General features: G+C 37.4%; 1 protein-coding gene across 4 annotated transcripts in view; it reads left to right on the forward strand.

Moving 5' to 3' along the window:
- The window catches only part of FOLH1 (folate hydrolase 1), a 64,425-nt gene that overhangs the window by 16,333 nt on the left and 27,393 nt on the right, over positions 1-20,699 (forward strand). For 2 of the 4 annotated variants that reach the window (XM_060160289.1, XM_060160290.1), the window contains exons 5-7: positions 9,257-9,382; positions 10,174-10,360; positions 13,426-13,519. The exons of 1 other annotated variant lie outside the window; for it this stretch is intronic. In XM_060160289.1, the coding sequence (XP_060016272.1) occupies positions 9,257-9,382; positions 10,174-10,360; positions 13,426-13,519 (407 nt within the window). Of the gene's footprint in view, positions 1-9,256; positions 9,383-10,173; positions 10,361-13,425; positions 13,520-16,252; positions 16,290-20,699 lie in introns of those variants that run through there. One more of the 4 variants, XM_060160292.1, reaches the window with a different exon arrangement.

Here is a 20,699-nt window from a genome sequence, read left to right on the forward strand (position 1 = left end):
AGAAATTCCCCATGTACCTGGGTAGGGCAAAAGAAAAAAGAAAAAAACAGACAAAAGAATAGGCATGGGACCTGCACCACTGGGAGGGAGCTGTGAAGGAGGAAAAGTTTCCACACACTAGGAAGCCCCTTCACTGGTGGAGACGGGGGTGGGCAGGGGGCGGGAAGCTTCGGAGCCATGGAGGAGAGCACAGCAACAGAGCTGCAGAGGGCAAAGTGGAGAGATTCCCGAACAGAGGATCGGTGCCGACCAGCACTCACCAGGCCGAGAGGCCTGTCTGCTCACCTGCCAGGGCAGGTGGGGCTGGGAGCTGAGGCTCGGGCTTCGGAGGTCAGACCCCAGGGAGAGGACTGGGGTTGGCTACATGAACACAGCCTGAAAGGGGCTAATGTGCCACAGCTAGCTGGGAGGGAGTCCAGGAAAAAGTTTGGAACTGCCAAAGAGTCAAAAGACCTCAGGGTGTGCGAGGAGAGGGGATTCACAGCACCGCCTAAATGAGTTCCAGAGACGGGCGCAAGCCTAGGACACCAGAGACAGGCATGAAATGCTAAGGCTGCTACTGCAGCCACCAAGAATACTGTGTGTCAAAAACAGAAATACAGATCAATGGAACAGGATAGAAAGCCCAGAGATAAACCCACACACATATGGACAACTTATCTTTGATAAAGGAGGCAAGAATATACAGTGGAGAAAAGACAGCCTCTTCAATAAGTGGTGCTGGGAAAACTGGACAGCTACATTTCAAAGAATGAAATTAGAACACTCCCTAACACCATACACAAAAATAAACTCAAAATGGATTAAAGACCTAAATGTAAGGCCAGACACTATCAAACTCTTAGATGTTGAGGAAAACATAGGCAGAAAACTATGACATAAATGACAGCAAGATTCTTTTTGACCCACCTCCTAGAGAAATGGAAATAAAAACAAAAATAAACAAATGGGACCTATGAAACTTAAAAGCTTTTGCACAGCAAAGGAAACCATAAACAAGACCAAAAGACAACCCTCAGAATGGGAAAAATATTTGCAAATGAAGCAACTGACAAAGAATTAATCTCCAAAATTTACAAGCAGCTCATGCAACTTAATAACAAAAAAACAAAAACCCAATCCAAAAATGGGCAGAAGACCTAAGTAGACATTTCTCCAAAGAAGGTATACAGATTGCCAACAAACACATGAAAGAATGCTCAACATCATTAATTAGAGAAATGCAAATCAAAACTACAATGAGATATCATCTCACACTGGTCAGAATGGCCATCATCAAAAAATCTAGAAACGATAAATGCTGGAGAGGGTGTGGAGAAAAGGGAACCCTCTTGCACTGTTGGTGGGAATGCAAATTGATACAGCCACTATGAAGAACAGTATGGACATCCCTTAAAAAACTAAAAATAGACCTACCATATGACCCAGCAATCCAACTACTGGGCATATACCCTGAGAAAACCATAATTCAAAAATAGTTATGTACCAAAATGTTCATTGCAGCTCTATTTACAATATCCAGGACATGGAAGAAACCTAAGTGTCCATCAACAGTTGAATGGATAAAGAAGATGTGGCACATATATACAATGGAATATTACTCAGCCATAATAAGAAACGAAACTGAGTTATTTGTAGTGAGGTAGATGGACCTAGAGTCTGTCATACAGAGTGAAGTAAGTCAGAAAGAGAAAAACAAATACCGTATGCTAACACATATATATGGAATCTAACAAAGAAAATAAAAAGGTCATGAAGAACCTAGGGGTAAGATGGGAATAAAGACACAGACCTACTAGAGGATGGACTTGAGGGTATGGGGAGGGAGAAGGGTAAGCTGTGACAAAATGAGAGAGTGGCATGGACATATATACACTACCAAAAGTAAAAAAGATAGCTAGTGGGAAACAGCCACATAGCATAGGGAGATCAGCTTGGTAGTTTGTGACCACCTATAGGGATGGGATAGGGAGGGTGGGAGGGATGGAGATGCAAGAGGGAAGAGATATGGGAACATATGTATATGTATAACTGATTCACTTTGTTATCAAGCTGAAAGTAATACACCATTGTAAAGCAATTATACTCCAATAAAGATGTTAAAAAAAAAAAAAAAAGAATCCTGTGTGCGAGCACAGGTCACTATCCACACCTCCCCTCCCAGGAGCCAGTGCAGCCCGTCACTGCCAGGGGCCTGTGACCCAGGGACAACTTCCCCGCGAGAGCACACGATGCCCTCAAGCTGTTGCAATGTCATGCTGGCCTCTGCCATTGCAGGCTTGCCTCACGTTCTGTACCCCTCTGGCCTGAGTGAGCCAGAGCCCCCATATCAGCCGCTACTTTAACCCCCTCCTGTCTGGGTGAAGAACAGGCACCAGAGGGCAACCTACATGCAGATGCAGGGTCAAAACCAAAGCTGAATCCCAGGAGCTATGTGAACAAAGAAGAGAAGGGGAAATCTCTCTGTGCAGCCTCAGGAGCAGTGGATTAAATCTCCACAATCAATTTGATGTGCCCTGCATCTGTGGAATAACTCAATAGACAATGAATCATCCCAAAACTGAGGCAGTGGACTTTGGGAGTAACTGTAGACTTGGGGTTTGCTTTCTGCATCTAATTTGTTTCTAGTTTTATGTTTATCATAGTTTAATATTTAGAGCTTATTATCATAGGTAGCTTTGTTTATTGATTTGGTTGCTCTTTTCCTTTTTTAAATATATATATATATATATATATATATAGTTTGTTTCTTTGTTTTCCTTTTTCTTTTTGTGAGTTTGTATCTGTATGCTTCTTTCTGTGATATTGTCTGTATAGGTTTGCTTTTACCATTTGTCCTAGTGTTCTGTCTGTCCATTTTTTTTCCTTTAGTATAGTTTTTAGCACTTGTTATCATTGATGGATGTGTTTATTGGTTTGGTTGCTCTTTTTTTAATTACTTTTTAATTTTAATAATTAATTTTAATTTTTTTATTTTAATAACTTTATTTTATTATTTTCTTTTCTTTTTTTCTTTCCTCCCTTTTCTTCTGAGCTGTGTGGCTGACAGTGTCTTGGTGCTCTGTCTAGGTGTTAGGCCTGAGCCTCTTGAGGTGGGAGAGCTGAATTCAGGACATTGGCCCACCAGTGACCTCCCAGCCCCTTGTAATATTAATTGGCGAGAACTCTCCCAGAGATCTCCATCTCAACACTAGGACCCAGCTCCACTCAACGACCAGCAAGCTCCATTGCTGGACACCCCATGCCAAACAACTAGCAAGACAGGAACACAACCCCATCCATTAACAGAGAGGCTGCCTAAAATCATACTAAGTTCACAGACACCCCAAAACACACCACCAGATGCGGTCCTGCCCACCAGAAAGACAAGATCCAGCTTCACCCACCAGAACACAGGCCGCAATTTCCTCCATCAGGAAGCCTACACAACCCACTGAACCAACATTACCCACTGGAGGCAGACACCCAAAACAATGGGACTATGAACCTACAGCCTGAGAAAAGGAGACCTTAAACACAGTAAGTTAAGCAAAATGAGAAAACAGAAAAATACACAGCAGATGAAGGAGCAAGGTTAAAACCCACCAGGCCAAAAAATGAAGAGGAAATAGACAGTCTACCTGAAAAAGAATTCAGAGTAATGATAGTAAAGATGATCCAAAACCATGGAAATAGAATGGAGAAAATACAAGAAACGTTTAACAAGGACCTAAAAGTACTAAAGAACAAACAAACAATGATGAACAATACAATAAATGAAATTAAAAATTCTCTAGAGGAAACAATAGCAGAATAAATGAGGCTGAAGAATGGAAAAGTGACCTGGAAGATAAAATAGTGAAAGAAACTACCACAGAGCAGAAAAAAAGATAAAAGGAATAAAAAGAATTAAGGACAGTCTCAGAGACCTCTGGGACAGCATTAAACGCATGAACATTCAAATTATAGGGGTCCTAGAAGAAGAAGAGAAAAAGAAAGGGACTGCAAAAATATTGGAAGAGATTATAGTTGAAAACTTCCCTAATATGGGAAAGGAAATAGTCAATCAAGACCAGGAAGTGCAGAGAGCCCCATACAGTATAAATCCAAGGAGAAACATGCCAGGACACATATTAATCATACTATCAAAAATTAAATACAAAGAAAAAATATTAAAAGCACCAAGAGAAAAGCAACAAATATCATACAAGGGAATCCCTATAAGGTTAACAGCTGATTTTTCAGCAGAAATTCTGAAAGTCAGAAGGGACTGGCAGAACATATTGAAAGTGATGAAAGGGAGAAACGTACAACCAAGATTACTCTACCCAGCAATGATCTCATTCAGATTTGACAGAGAAATTAAAACCTTTACAGACAACAAAAACTAAGAGAATTCAGCAACACCAAACCAGCTTTACAGCAGATGCTAAAGGAACTTCTCTAGGCAGAAATACAAGAGAAGGAAAAGACCTACAGTAATAAACACAAAACAATTAAGAAAATGATAATACAAACATACATATTGATAATTACCTTAAATGTAAATGGACTAAATGCTCGAACCAAAACACATAGACTGGCTGAATGGGTACAAAAAACAGACCCATATGTATGCTGTCTACAAGAGACCCACTTCAGACCTAGGCACACATACAGACTGAAAGTGAGGGGTTGGAAAAAGATATTCCATGCAAAAGGAAATCAAAAGAAAGCTGGAGTTGCAATTCTCATATCAGAAAAAATAGACTTTAAAATAAAGACTGTTACAAGAGACAAAGAAGGACACTACATAATGACCAAGGGATCAATCCAAAAAGATATTACAATTGTAAATATTTATGCACTGAACATAGGAGCAGTTCAATACATAAGGCAAATGCTAACAGCCATAAAAGGGGAAATCAACAGTAACACAGTAATAGTAAGGGACTTTAACACCCCACATTCACCAATGGACAGATCATCCAAAATGAAAATAAATAAGGAAACACAAACTTTAAATGACACATTAAACAAGATGGACTTAATTGATATTTGTAGGACATTCCATCCAAAAACAATGAAATACACTTTCTTCTCAAGTGCTCATAGAACATTCTCCAGGATAGATCACATCTTGGGTCACAAATCAAGCCTCAGTAAATTTAAGAAAATTGAAATCATATCAAGCATCTTTTCTGACCACAACGCTATGGTATTAGAAATAAAGTACAGGGAAAGAAATGTAAAAAACACAAACACTTGGAGGATAAACAATATGTTGCTAAATAACCAAGACATCACTGAAGAAATCAATGAGGAAATCAAAAAAACCTAGAGGCAAATGACAATGAAAACACAATGATCCAAAATCTATGGGATGCAGCAAAAGCAGTTCTAAGAGGGAAGTTTATAGCAATACAACGCTACCTCAAGAAACAAGAAACATCTCAAATAAACAACCTAAACTTACACCTAAAGAAATTAGAGAAAGAAGAACAAAAAAACCCCAGAGTTATCAGAAGGAAAGAAATCATAAAGATCAGATCAGAAATAAGTGAAAAAGAAATGAAGGAAACAATAGCAAAGATCAATAAAACTAAAAGCTGGTTCTTTGAGAAGATAAACAAAATTGATGACCCATTAGCCAGACTCATCAGAAAAAAAAGGGGAAAGGGTCAAATCAATAGAATTAGAAATGAAAAGGAGAAGTAAGAACTGACACTGCAGAAATACAAAGGATCATGGGAGATTACTACAAGCAACTCTGCCAATATAATGGACAACCTGGAAGAAATAGACAAATTGTTAGAAAAGCACAACCTTCTGAGACTGAACTAGGAAGAAATACAAAATATCAACAGACCAATCACAAGCACTGAAATTGAAACTGATTAAAAATCTTCCAACAAACAAAAGCCCAGGACCAGATGGCTTCACAGGCAAAGTCTATCATTTAGAGAAGAGCTAACACCTATCCTTCTCAAACTCTTACATAATATAGCAGAGGGAGGAACACTCCCAAACTCATTCTATGAGGCCACAGCCACCTGATACAAAAACCAAAGATGTCACAAAAAAAGAAAAGTACAGGCCAATATCACTGATGAACATAGATGCAAACCTCCTCAACAAAATACTAGCAAACAGAATCCAACAGCACATTTAAAGGATCATACACCATGATCAAGTGGGGTTTATCCCAGGAGTGCAAGGATTCTTCAATGTATGCAAATCAATCAATGTGATAAACCATATTAACAAATTGAAGGAGACAAACCATATGATCATCTTGATAGATGCAGAAAAATCTCTGGAAAAAATTCAACACCCATTTATGAAAAAAACCCTCCAGAAAGTGGGCATAGAGAGAACTTATCTTAACATAATAAAGGCCATATATGACAAATCCACAGCCAACATTGTTCTCAATGTTGGTGGAAAACTGAAAGCATTTCCACTAAGATCAGGAACAAGACAAGGTTGCCCTCTCTCACCACTATTATTCAACATAGTTTTGGAAGTTTTAGCCACAGCAACCATAGAAGAAAAAGAAATAAAACGAATCCAAATCAGAAAAGCAAAAGTAAAACTGTCACTGATTGCACATGACATGATACTATACATAGAGACTCCTAAAGATGCTACCAGATAACCAATAGAGCTAATCAAGGAATTTGGTAAAGTAGCAGGATACAAAATTAATGCACAAAAATTTCTTGCATTCCTATAAACTAATGATGAAAAATTTGAAAGAGAAATTAAGGAAACACTCCCATTTACCATTGCAATAAAAGCATAAAATACCTAGGAATCAATCTACCTAAGGAGACAAAAGACCTGTATGCAGAAAACTATAAGACACAGATGAAAGAAGTTACAAATGACACAAACAGATGGAGAGGTATACCATGTTCTTGGATTGGAACAATCAACATTGTGAATGAAAATGACTCTACTACCCAAAGCAATCTACAGATTCAATGCAATGCCTATCAAACTACCAATGGCATTTTTCATGGAACTAGAACACAAGATTTCACAATTTGTATGGAAACACAAAAGACCCCGAATAGCCAAAGCAATCTTGAGAAAGAAAAAGAGAGCTGGAGGAATCAGGCTCCCTGACTTCAGACTATACTACAAAGCTACAGTAATCAAGAGAGTATGGTACTGGCACAAAAACAGAAATATAGATCAATGGAGCAGGATAGAAAGCCCAGAGATAAACCCATGTATCTATGGTTACCTTATCTTTGATAAAGGAGGCAAGAATATACAATGGAGAAAAGACAGCCTCTTCAATAAGTGGTGCTGGGAAAACTGGACAGCCACATGTAAAAGAATGAAATTGGAAAACTCCCTAACACCATACACAAAAAAACCCCTCAAAATGGATTAAAGAACTAAATGTAAGGCCAGACAGTATAAAACTCTCAGAGGAAAACATAGGCAGAACACTCTATGACATAAATCACAGCAAGATCACAGCAAGATCCCTTTTGACCCACCTCCTAGAGAAAGGGAAATAAAAACAAAAATAAACAAATGGGACCTAATGAAGCTTAAAAGATTTTGCACAGCAAGGAAACCATAAACAAGACAAAAAGACAACCCTCAGAATGGGAGAAAATATTTGCAAATGAAGCAACTGACAAAGGATTAGTCTCCAAAATATACAAGAAGCTCATGCAGCTCAATATCAAAAATCAAGCAACCCAATCCAAAAATGGGTAGAAGACTAAACAGACATTTCTTCAGAGAGGATATACAGATTGCCCACAAAGACATGAAAGGATGCTCAACATCACTAATCATTCGAGAAATGCAAATCAAAAGTACAATTTGGTATTACCTCATACCAGTCAGAATGGCCATCATCAAAAATTCTACAAACAATAAATGCTGGAGAGGGTGTAGAGGAAAGGGAACCCTCTTGCACTGTTGGTGGGAATGTAAATTGATACAGCCACTATGGAGGTTCCTTAAAAAATTTTGAAAGAACTACCATACATACAACACAGCAATCTCACTACTGGGCATATATACCCTGAGAAAACCATAATTCAAAAATAGACATGTATCACAATGTTCACTGCAGCACTGTTTATAATAGCCAGGACATGGAAGCAAACTAAGTGTCCATCATCAGATGAATGGGTGAAGAAGATGTGGCACATATATACAATATAATATTAGCCATAAAAAGAAATGAAATTGAGTTATTTGTAGTGAGGTGGATGGACCTAGAATCTGTCATACAGAGTGAAGTCAGAAAGAGAAAAACAAATACTGTATGCTTACACATATATATGGAATCTAAAAAATTTTTTAAAAGTGGTTTTGAAGAACCTAGGGGTAGGATAGGAATAAAGACAAAGATGTAGAGAATGGACTTGAGGACACAGGGAGGGGGAAGGGTAACCTGGGACGACATGAGAGAGTGGCATGGACATATATACACTACCAAAGGTAAAACAGATGGCTAGTGGGAAGCAGCCGCATAGCACAGGGAGATCAGCTCAGTGCTTTGTGACCACCTAGAGGGTTGGGATAGGGAGGGTGGTAGGGAGATGCAAGAGGGAGGGGATATGGGGATATATGTATACCTATAGCTGATTCGCTTTGTTATACAGCAGAAACTAACACACCATTGTAAAGCAATTATACTCCAATAAAGATGTTTAAAAAAATCCAAATTATAAAAAATAAAGGAGGGATACATTTCTCTTCAAAAATAATCTAGGGAGTAGGAGAGCAGAAAAAATGTGTGAAGAACACTGATCTAATCTAACAGGCCATTTTACAAATGATAATGTTGATACTCCGAGATGTTAGCATACTCGCACCTAATCCTGAAGCCAGACCCATAAAGCAGTATTACCTGACATTTCTTTTTTACCTGGTGGTGTGAAGACCCATTGTGAATATACTTCAAAGAGAATACAGCTCTCATCTAGGGCTTTTTCACCTCGGATATCTGACCCCTGCCAAATTGCAGTGTGTATATTTGTGTGTATTTTTCTGACGAACACTTCTATAGTTTTATGGTCACTTTACAGGAGACATCAACATAAACAGAACTTAATAGTTAACTCATACGTCTCTACCCAGGTAATTGCCTTCTTAATTCAAGTTCATTTCTCTGTTGAACCTCTTACCTGAGGCTCATGCTTTTCTGACCCTCTTGCATACTCTTGTCTCTTACCTCTTTCAAAGATGTGAAACAGTCTTCACGCAGAAAAACCTCTTTTATTAAATCTTACTTGTAGTAAGTCATCCGTGATCTCAACAGGGTGACCTAGTCTATGTTAACTACGCACGAACTGAAGACTTCTTTAAACTAGAGCGGGACATGAAAATTAATTGCTCTGGGAAGATTCTGATTGCCAGATATGGGAAAATTTTCAGAGGAAATAAGGTAAAAAATAATCTTTTTTTCTTTTCCACAAAAATAAAAAGTTATATTGTATCTTACATGGGTAGAACCACATCCTTAAAACTTTTGGAGGACTGTGATCTTCTCATACTCTGTACCAGCCCACCTAATAGGGAAGATACATTTTCTAGCTTATATACAGGGGTTTTAAACTGGGTCATTTGAATTCGGCCAGGGTAGAAGTTCAGGGAAAGAGAACAGGTTTTTTCCATACCTACACACTATGCCTGTGGTCTACAAAGAAGCATGCATTTGATTTGTTGTTAACCTTCAGTATCTTTGTTTTAAATGTTACCTTTGAAAATATTTACTAAATTAAATTTTAGTATTAATTCTTATTATAGGTAATGAGAGAAACCAATTTATACACAGCAGTTTTGAAAGTTACTATCACTTAATTTGGCTTGATTTGCTAATATTTTTTCCTCTTTTGTGGGAAGCTAAATTTCAGAAATATTCCCTCTCAACCATAGAAGAAATGGGAGTCTAGTCTGTGGAGTTTACTTGCTTATTGTGCTTCTAGACTAGAGGAAGGAAGTAGCACATACTCACTACCACTAATATGTACATTTTTAAAATCTGCTGCTCTGAGGGCTGATTCAGCCCTGGAAACTCATTTTTAGAGCTTGCAGTAGGAAAAAGAAAAAGCCAACTCTCTGTGAGATGTCCCTTGTTTTAAGTCTAAGGATAAAAGATTGAAGATAAAGTTTAGCTACTTATTTAAGAGTAATTTTGAGTTACCAACCTAAAATATGAAAGACTGTCTATTCCAGGTTAAAAATGCCCAGCTGGCTGGGGCCAAAGGGATCATTTTGTACTCAGATCCTGCTGATTACTTTGCTCCCGGGGTGGAGTCCTATCCAGATGGTTGGAATCTTCCTGGAGGTGGTGTTCAGCGTGGAAATATCTTAAATCTTAATGGTGCAGGGGACCCTCTCACACCTGGCTACCCAGCAAATGGTGAGTGACCAGGCCTTAATCATCACAAAAACCTTAACATTGTAAAGTGATTTTACCAAAGGATTTCCTTTGACACATGGATAAAGTATGTCTTTTTCTCGTTCTCTTTGTGTCTAAGAATAAAGGAATTTGAACTCAGAAAATTGTTGGTTCGGGTCCCTTATCCCTTATTTGGAATCCTCGGGTCTGATAGGTTTTGAAATGCAGACATTTTCAGATATTTAAAAGTAATATGGTGCATATACCATTTTTTGCATAACATTCACATAGGAGGCTGGAACATAAAATGGGAGGCAAGCATGTAAATATTTTTGCAGTAAAATGTATGAATAATCATATTAAGCAGAGGAATGTAAGTAATATAGTCTGTCTATTCAAGTCAGATCTTGCTTCCAAATTAGTTTACATCAGATCATGTTTTGTTGACAAGTAAATTCCCCCCAATTAATGGATTTCACAGTTTTTAAAATTTCTAGTTGTAGATAAGGGATAGTAGAACAAAAGAAGTTCTATAAATCCCTGAAATGACATTTAGAATTTAGAGCCTAGAAAATGCTTATTGTATCATTGCTGTATAAAGATAATAGTGATCACTTTCAAGGAGTATTTCCTAAATGCTAGCTCTTACATGCCTTAACAACCCTATAAGCTTTGTTATGTTATTATCTCTACTTAACAGAGGAGGGAAGCGAGACTAGAAGTAAGCAAACTCTGCCCTAGACCATCACACCACTAAATGAGGAGTGGGGATTCAAATTCAGATGGTCTGGCTCCGGAGTCCACATGTTTGTCTTATGCTGAAATGCTCTGCTGTAAAACAGTAGATCATTAACAAAGGGAGCTAATTTATTTTGAATGTACTCAGCTAGTTGATGACATTTACAAAAATCTGTGATCACTTAATTTGTGTGGTTTAAAACTAACTAAGGTGTGTACCTTGGATAAAATAGGTTACCAAGTATCCATGGCATTTCCATATTTATATTTCATCTGGTTTTTCTATCAAATTGTAAACTCCTTTAAAGTTTATGCATTTTGGCTTCGTAAATCTTCTTGGAATATAGTACATTATCATAGATTTTTGTAAAGCAATACATATTATCCTATAATAAAATCACTTAAGTCTACCTGAACTTTACTTACTTAGCCTTTTTATTCCCAAGCTTTGAAAAATGCAACTTCTCCCAAGCTCTGTTGGTTATATAAAGTTAAAATTGTACCTCCTGCTGATGCCGGGAACACGGGTTCGTGCCCCGGTCCGGGAAGATCCCACATGCCGTGGAGGGGCTGGGCCCGTGAGCCATGGCCGCTGAGCCTGCACGTCCGGAGCCTGTGCTCCGCAACGGGAGAGGCCACAGCAGTGAGAGGCCCGCATACCACACACACAAAAAAAACATGTGAACTAAAATAAGATTAACTGGACTATTTCTGTTTATTATCCTCAAATTTAAAAGATGACATTGTAGAAAGAAAAATCATGTTATCCCTGTGAGGCTTGCATTTGTTGAATTCCCTTTTGTGCCCTATTTTTTTCTTTTCCTTTTAATTTTAGTTTTTATTATGGAATAGTTCTAACATACAAAAAAATAGAGAAAATTATCACCACTTTGTCAATCTTATTTTATCTCTTCGTCTTTCCTTTTGCATTATTACCCTAAAGAATTTTAAAACAAATCCCATGCAACATATTATTATGTCATTTTACTATAAAAAGAATAGCTTTTGCAATCCCCTAAAGCTCTTATAATTTAAAACTTTGAAGAAAAAAATGGAAAAATAGCTCTTATTTTTCTTAAATCTGAAGAAATGACAGAAAATGTGTTTTTATTTTGAGGTAGAGTTTACATGTAACAAAACGCACAGGTCTTGAGTTAATTCAATAATTTTTTAAAATTGCATGTATCTATATCACTCAAAATAAGATATAGGACATTTCTATGACTCCAGAAAGTTCTCTGGTGCCCCTTTCTGGTCAATTTTTACCATATTCCCCTAGAAGCAACCACTTTCTGATATCTGTCATCATTGATTAGTTTGGTTTTGAACTTCATATAAATGGAATCAGATAGTAACTATTCTTTTGTGTGCTGGTGTAAAATCAAATAACAGTCAAGCTAAGAAGAAAGAAAAGAGAATTTTATTTGAGTCAAACTGAGGATTATAACCCAGGGAACAGATTTGCAGAAGCTCTGAGAACTGTTCCATTGGTCAGGAGTTAGAGATGCAATTTTATACATTTCTGAGACAAAGAATTTCTGTGTTGTATTGACAGGTTAGCATTCTACATAAAGTTGATCAAAGATGTTTTGGTCAATACAACTCCCTGTATGGGATGAAAAAGAAACTAAAATAACCTGAAAATTGTCTGAATAAAGCAACCATTTTTCTTAAAGGTGATTACATCCTCCTGTTTGAGGAGGTCTGGTTAATGTACAATACAGATGCACACTGAACATTGGGAAAGGCCTACCACAAAGCGGGCATATTATTTTTTTCCTTTCTTAGTTTGATTTCCCGGTCATAGAAAAATTTATGATTTTCCCTCATCATTTGCCTTGCTGCTCTCACTCAGTACAACGATTAGAGATTACTCATGTTATTGTGTGTGTTAATAGTTTCTTCCCTTTACTTGCTGAGTAGAATTCTATTATGGGACTGTTCTACAAATTGCTTATTCATTCTCCTATTTACAAACAGCTGGACTGTGTCCCATATGGGCTACCTAGATTCAGCTGCTATGAGCAATTTTGTGCAGGTCTTTTTGTGGACATATGTTTCCATCTTTCTTGGGTAAATACCTAGGAGTGTAATTGTTCTGCCATAGGGCATAATTCTGCATAACATTATTTTTCAAAGAAGTTATTTAAAGTGACTCTCTAATTATACACTCTTACAAGAATGTATGAGAGTTTCAGTTGCTCCACATTTTCGCTAACATTTGAAACTGTCTTTCTAATTGTAACAGTTCTAGTAGATGCAATTTAAGAATGTGTTTAATCTGATGTACAGAGAACATTTTGAAAGGGACTCCATTTTTATTAGAAGTATGTTCAACTTTTTTTCAGAATATGCTTATAGACGTGAAATCGCAGAGGCTGTTGGTCTTCCAAGTATTCCTGTTCATCCAATTGGATACTATGATGCACAGAAGCTCCTAGAGTAAGTTTGTAAGAAACAAACCGATGGCTATTTGGGTAATTCTCTTTACTGGCAATCTTCAACTTTCATGCTTTTATCTCCATTATTTGATACTGAAGTTTTCTGTGCTCAATTTTTACCATACCCCCCTAGAAGCAACCACTTTCTGATATCTATCATCATTGATTAGTTTGGTTTTGAACTTGATATAAATGGAATCAGATAGTGTCTATTCTTTTGTGTGTTGGCAGAAAATCAAATAAGCATACAATTTTATCACCATTTTATAGAACAGTGGTTCTAACCTGGGATTTGCTTTAAATACTGGTATCCAGTGTGTGACAGCCATGAAAGTGAGTCTTTCAGATCATCAACTGTGGGGAGTGTCATTGATAAGGTGCTCCACTGTGTTTTGAAATCCATCACCCTGTTTGTATCAAGGCCATGCTTCCCATAGATGCTCCCAGTCAGTAACTAAATGCAGCAAGGGTACTAAATGAGGCCCGTTACTGGGAGGCATGGGACTCCTCTGATGGGAGACTCTGGCTCAGGACTCCCTGACAGCCTTGCTATCAAGGGGTTCTGCCACCAGCATTCTTCTTTCTTCTCTTTCTCTTTTACCCCATTTCTGACCTGCATTGCAGTCTGATGGCTTTCTCAGCCTCTCTTAGCTCCCTTGCTATTTCCTTCACACGCCTTTCCCCTAATAAATCTCTTACTTATTGAAACCTCTTATTGTCTACTTCTTGGTGGACCTGGAATAATGCCCTTTGAAAGCATCTTCCATTGATTTTCATCTTTATCCATTCCACTTCTTCCTCTGCTTTCACTATTGAAGCTTCTCCAAAGTTGTTATTGTTTAACCTGACATTGGAGCTCTTTCCTCTTTCCTGTCCTGCTTTCTCTCATCTGCATGTCCCTTCTTCTCCATTATCCTTGAGGAGGGGAGAGAGCACTGACTTCTCTGAAAGTAGAATCACTGGAGACCAAAGCATCCGGCCAGTTAGTCCCTTTTCTTCTTTGAGTTTAAGGCATTCTTAATCATTTTATTCTAGAATGTATAAGAAAACTTATTTATGACCTAGTTCAGTGCCCTCATTTTTACAGGTGAGGAGGCTGTCATCAGAGAATTGGAGGTGTCTGTCCAATTTAAGGGCAGATTAAGGAATAGCAAGCACCCTGGTCTTTTTTTCTTTTGAGCTCTTAGCTTTACCACATGGGTTAAGATTCAGGATGGGGCACAACTTTTGAGGGCACCACGGACTATGTGTTTGTGTAAATATAAAGTCTAAATATTCATTATATTTAAAAGATGAATGTGATTGTAGCTTTACCTGTGATAGTGGAAAATTGTAAACAACACAAATCTTCAATAATTGATAAGTAGTTAAATATATTACTGTCTATGACAGTACATGAAGCCATTAAAATATATGTTGTACAAGAGTATTTAACAATGTGGGTACATGCTTATAGAAAAAGTAGATTTCAAATATATATATATATATATATATAATCCCTAAATTATATGTTTTAAAAAGTGAACCTGTATTATCTTTGTAGTTAGAAAAAGAGTGCATGGAAGGAAAGAAGGAAGGATTATACAGAATTGGACGTGAGGTTTATTTAGCCATGTCTACCATTTGACTGCTCTGGTAAACTAGTTGAATTTGGCTATGCCCTAACTGGGTAGTAGAATTATTAATACTTGATCAAAAAAATTACCAAATGTATTTAAGTCAGCTTTAGTAAGTCATTTTGTAAATGCAGTCATCATTAAATAACATAAATTCTATGGAAGTATATTTTGCATTCAAAACACCATGATTAAAAATGAATTTTGGTAGTACAGAAATGTATTAAAAATGTATTTGGAAGGAGAAGATGATCTGTGTATACTAAAAGCAATAAGATAATTTCTGTTTTACCATCCATACCTTCTAAGGTATAGTGAAATGTTCTAGACTGGAATTTAGTCATAAAACATTTTAAGAACATGTAATTTGTTTATGAATTTAATTGGGAGTATTTACTCCCTCTGCATAATTATCTAGGGAGTGTGCTACATATCCATTATAGTCAGTTCTCATATTCCCACAAACGGTTAGCAGTGTAACATTATGTATTAATTAGAATAGACAGTATTTTACAAATTGGATATATCATAAAATGAAAGTTTCTTAACAAGTATTTGAGAAGAAGAGGAGAGACATAAAGTTATATAATGGCCCAGGTATGCCGACAACTTTAATAAAAAGTTGATGAAATGTGAATTATAGAAAAAAGAAAATTGTGTTTACCTAGGTGGGAGAAAAGGGGAACAGGGTGTGTGTTCTTTCTTATTCTTTTTTGCATCTGTACTGAAGGGAATGTGGTTACATGGTTTCTTTTTGTCTCCCTGAGTAACTATCAGGATTATAATGACAGCAACGACAATAATAATAAAGACAATGATAATAGCATCTAACATGCATAGAGTGCTAATTATATTCTAGCACTTACTTTTTGCTAAATGATTACATACTGTTTATCAATTAGCCCATAAAACAACTACATGTGTTAGTATTGTGATAACTAATTTTACAAATAAAGAAATCAAAGTTCAGAGAGTATGTGATAGATCTGGGACCCAAATTCATGTCTGATGTAAAAGACAGCTTTGTTGAGCATCACTTATTCTCTATTCAACAGCACAAGCATTTAGGAGGCATCTCTTTGTCAAGACACTGTCTCATTCTTGTGTCTCTGCTCAGAAGACTTTTAATGGCTTCCTACAGCCTGTCCACTCAAGGTACACTTATGGAATGGCCTCTTTTTGTCAAGCACTGTGATAAGAGTATGATTTATATATAGACTTTGTTCTCAGGGCCCTCAAAATATAGTATAGAAGCTCACAGCTAAATAGAGGCTACATGACAAACCACGAAATTCTAGCACATCATTTTCTGCCCATCTAGCTTGTTCCTAATTTTTAAGAATTAAACTCATTATTTTGAGGTAATTGTGATTCACATGCAACTGTAAGTAGTACTAAAGAGTCCCTCTAGGCCATTTATCCAGCTTTCCCCAATGGTAACATCTTGCAAAGTATAGTACAATATCACAACCAAGATACTGATATATTTCTTTTTATACTCATGACACAAAACATTTCCATCATCACCAGGATCCCTCATGTGGCCCTTTTAGCCACACCCACTCCTTTCCTGTCCCCCTCCATCCATACCCTCTAACCTTAACTCCTAGCAACTACTAATCTGTTCACCATTTCTATAATTTCATCATCTCAAGAATGTTATATAAATGTATACCCTTGTGGGGTTTTTCTTCACTCAGCATAATTCTCTGGAGATTTGTTCAAGTTGTTGTATATATAGTTTTTTTCTTTTTAATACTGAGGAGTGTTCCGTTGTATTTGGTATCACAGTTTGTTTCACCATTCAAAGAACAACTAGTTTGTAGCTATTATGAATAAAGCTGCTACAGATAATCATGTACAGATTTGTATGTCAACGTAAGTTTTCATTTCTCTGGAGTGCAATTCCCGGGTCATATGATAATAGCATGTTTACTTTTGTAAGAATCTGACAAACCTTTTCCATAGTGGTTGTATCCTTTTACATCCTACCAGCAATATAAAAAAAACACAGTTCTTCCAATCCTTTTATAAGCACTTGTATTCTGACATCACAAAATATTTCAGGTTTGTCTTGTATTTTCTTTCAATATTTCTAGTTTTCTGATAATTTTCATCATGAATGGATGTTGAATTTTCCCCAGTGTTTTATTGTTGCTGTGGTTGTTTGTTTTCTGCATCAATTTTTCTGATTATGTGGTTTTTCTTAAGCCTGTTAATGTGGTATATTACACTTTTTGATTTTTGTATGTGGTATCAGTCTTGCATTCATGGAATAAATCTCTCGGTCATGGTGTATAATCCTTTCAAAATGCTGTTGAATTTGGTTTTCTAGTATTTTATTAATGATTTTTGTGTCAATATTCATATTTATCTTTAGTTTCCTTGTGATTTCTTTATCTGGTTTTGGTGTCATGGTAATGTTTGTCGCATAGGGTAACTTTAGAAATGTTCCTTCTGTTTTTCTAAAGAGCATGTGAAGGATTGGTGTTTATTCTTTACTGATTGATAGCATTCAGCAGTGAAGCAATATGGGCTTCTCTTTCAGAGAAGTTTTTTTTGTTTTGTTTTGTTTTTTTGCGGTAGGCGGGCCTCTCACTGTTGTGGCCTCTCCCGTTGTGGAGCACAGGCTCCGGACGCGCAGGCTCAGCGGCCATGGCTCACTGCTGAATGGCTCACTGCCTGTGGGATCTTCCCGGACCGGGGCACGAACCCGTGTCCCCTGCATCGGCAGGCAGACTCTCAACCACTGTGCCACCAGGGAAACCCTCTGAGAAGTTTTGATTACTTGTTATAGCCTACTTACATTTTCTCTTTCTTCAGTTTTGGCAGTTTATATCTTTTCAGGAATTCATTTCATTGAGGTTAATTTGTTGGTATATAACTGTTTATAGTGTTCCCTTATAATCCTTTTTATTTCTGTAAAGTCAATAGTAGTATTCCCTCTTTTGTTCCTGATTTTTAGTCTTTTCCCCTTTTTTTCTTGGTCAGTCTAGCTAATGATTTGTCAATTTTGTTGATCTTTTCAAAGAACAAACTTTTGCTTTCATTCATTTTTCTTTATCTTTTTTTCTAGATTCTATTTTGTTATTTTTGCTCCAGTCTTTATTATTGCCTTTCTTATGCTTATATGAATTTAGCTTTCTTTTCATTGTTGAGTTTCTTTGGGTGGAAGATTAGTTTATTGATTTGATAGCTTTCTACTTTTTTAATATAGGTGTTTACAGCTATATATTTCCTTCTAAACACTGTTTTAACTGCATCTCATAACTTTTGGTGTCTTATGTCTTCATTTTTATTCATCTCAAAGTTTTTGTGTGTGTGTGTGGTACGCAGGCTTCTCACTGTTGTGGCCTCTCCTGTTGCGGAGCACAGGCTCTGGATGTGCAGGCTCAGTGGCCATGGCTCACGGGCCCAGCCACTCCGCGGCATGTGGGATCTTCCCGGACTGGGGCATGAACCCGTGTCCCCTGCATCGGCAGGCGGACTCTCAACCACTGCACCACCAGCGAAGCCCCCATCTCAAAGTATTTTCTATTTACTCTTGTGATTTTTTTCTATGAGCCATTGGTTATTTAGGGTCAGTGTTTAATTTTCATATATTTGCAAATTTTCCCAATTTTTTTCTGTTATTTTTTTTCCTCAGAAGTTTATTTTAATTGCCTAGCAACACATTATCATAAATTACTCTCAAATTAATTATTTGGCTTCAGTGCAGGATCATTTATTAATGATGGTGGCAGTCAGCATCCATACATGGCTATTCTTAGACCACTGCTTTCTTCTTTTCTTTCTCTCTCTTTTTTTTTAAATTGGAGTATAATTGCTTTACAATGTTGTGTTAGTTTCTGCTGTACAGAAAAGTGAATCAGCTATATGTATATGTATATCCCCATATCCCTTCCCTCTTGGACCTCCCTCCCACCATCCCCCCCATCCCCACCCATCTAGGTCATCACAGAGCACCGAGCTGAGCTCCCTGTGCTGTACAGCAGGTTCCTACTAGCAGTCTATTTTACACATGGTACTGTATATATGTCAATCCTAATCTCCCAGTTCATCCCACCCTCCCCTTCCCCCAATGTGTCCACTGCCAATTCTCTATGTCACCCTCTCTATTGCTGCCCTGCAAATGGGTTCATTGGTACCATTTTTCTGGATTCCACATATATGCATTAATATATGACATTTGTCTTTCTCTTTCTGACTTACTTCACTCTGTATGCCAGACGCTAGGTCCATGCACATCTCTACAAATGACCCATTTTCATTACTTTTTACAGCTGAGTAATATTCCATTGTATATATGTACCACATCTTCTTTATCCATTCATCTGTTGATAGACATTTAGGTTGCTTCCATGTCCTGGCGGTTGTAAATAGTGCTGCAATAAACATTGGGGTGCTTCCCTGGTGGTGCAGTGGTTAAGAGTCCGCCTGCTGATGCAGGGGACACGGGTTCATGCCCTGGTCCGGGAAGATCCCACATGCCGTGGAGTGGCTGGGCCCATGAGCCATGGCCACTGAGCCTGCACATCCAGAGCCTGTGCTCCGCAATGGGAGAGGCCACAGCAGTGAGAGGCCCGCGTACCGCAAAAAAAAAAAGAAAAGAAAAGAAAAGAAAAATAAAAGAAAAGAAAAAAAGAATAAACATTGGGGTGTATGTGTTTTTTTGAATTATGGTTTTCTCAGCGTATGTGTCTAGTAGTGGGATTGCTGGGTCATATGGTAGTTCTAATTTTAGTTTTTTAAATGAACGTCCATACTGTTCTCCATAGTGGCTGTATCAATTTACATTCCCACCAACAGTGCAAGAGGGTTCCCTTTTCTCCACGCCCTCTTCAGCATTTATCATTTGTAGACTTTTCGATGGTGGCCATTCTGACCAGTGTGAGGTGATATCTCACTATAGTTTTGATTTGCATTTCTCTAATGATTAGTGATGTTAAGAGTCCTTTCATGTGTTTGTTGGCAATCTGTATCTCTTCTTTGGAGAAATGTCTACTTAGGTCTTCCGTGCATTTTTGGATTGGGTTTTTGTTTTTTTGATATTGAGCTGCATGAGCTGTTTGTGTATTTTGGAGATTAATCCTTTGTCAGTTGCTTCATTTGCAAATATTTTCTCTGATTCTGAGGGTTGTCTTTTGGTCTTGTTTATGATTTCCTTTGCTGTGCAAAAGCTTTTAAGTGCAATTCGGTCCCATTTGTTTATTTCTGTTTTTATTTTCATTACTCTAGGAAGTGGGTGCTGTGATTTATGTTTTTCCTGTGTTTTCCTCTGAGAGTTTTATAGTGTCCTGTCTTACACTTAGGTCTTTAATTCATTTTGAGTTTATTTTTGTGTATGGTGTTAAGGAGTGTTCTAATTTCATTCTTTTACATGTGGCTGTCCAGTTTTCCCAGCACCACTTATTGAAGAGAGTGTCTTTTCTCCATAGTGCATTCTTGCCTCCTTTGTCATAGATTAGATGACCATAGGTACATGGGTTTATCTCTGGGCTTTCTATCCTGTTCCATTGATCTATATTTCTGTTTTTGGGCTAGTACCTTACTGTCTTGATTACT

Source organism: Lagenorhynchus albirostris, chromosome 9 (genome assembly GCF_949774975.1).
Source record: "Lagenorhynchus albirostris chromosome 9, mLagAlb1.1, whole genome shotgun sequence".
Taxonomy (NCBI): domain Eukaryota; kingdom Metazoa; phylum Chordata; class Mammalia; order Artiodactyla; family Delphinidae; genus Lagenorhynchus; species Lagenorhynchus albirostris.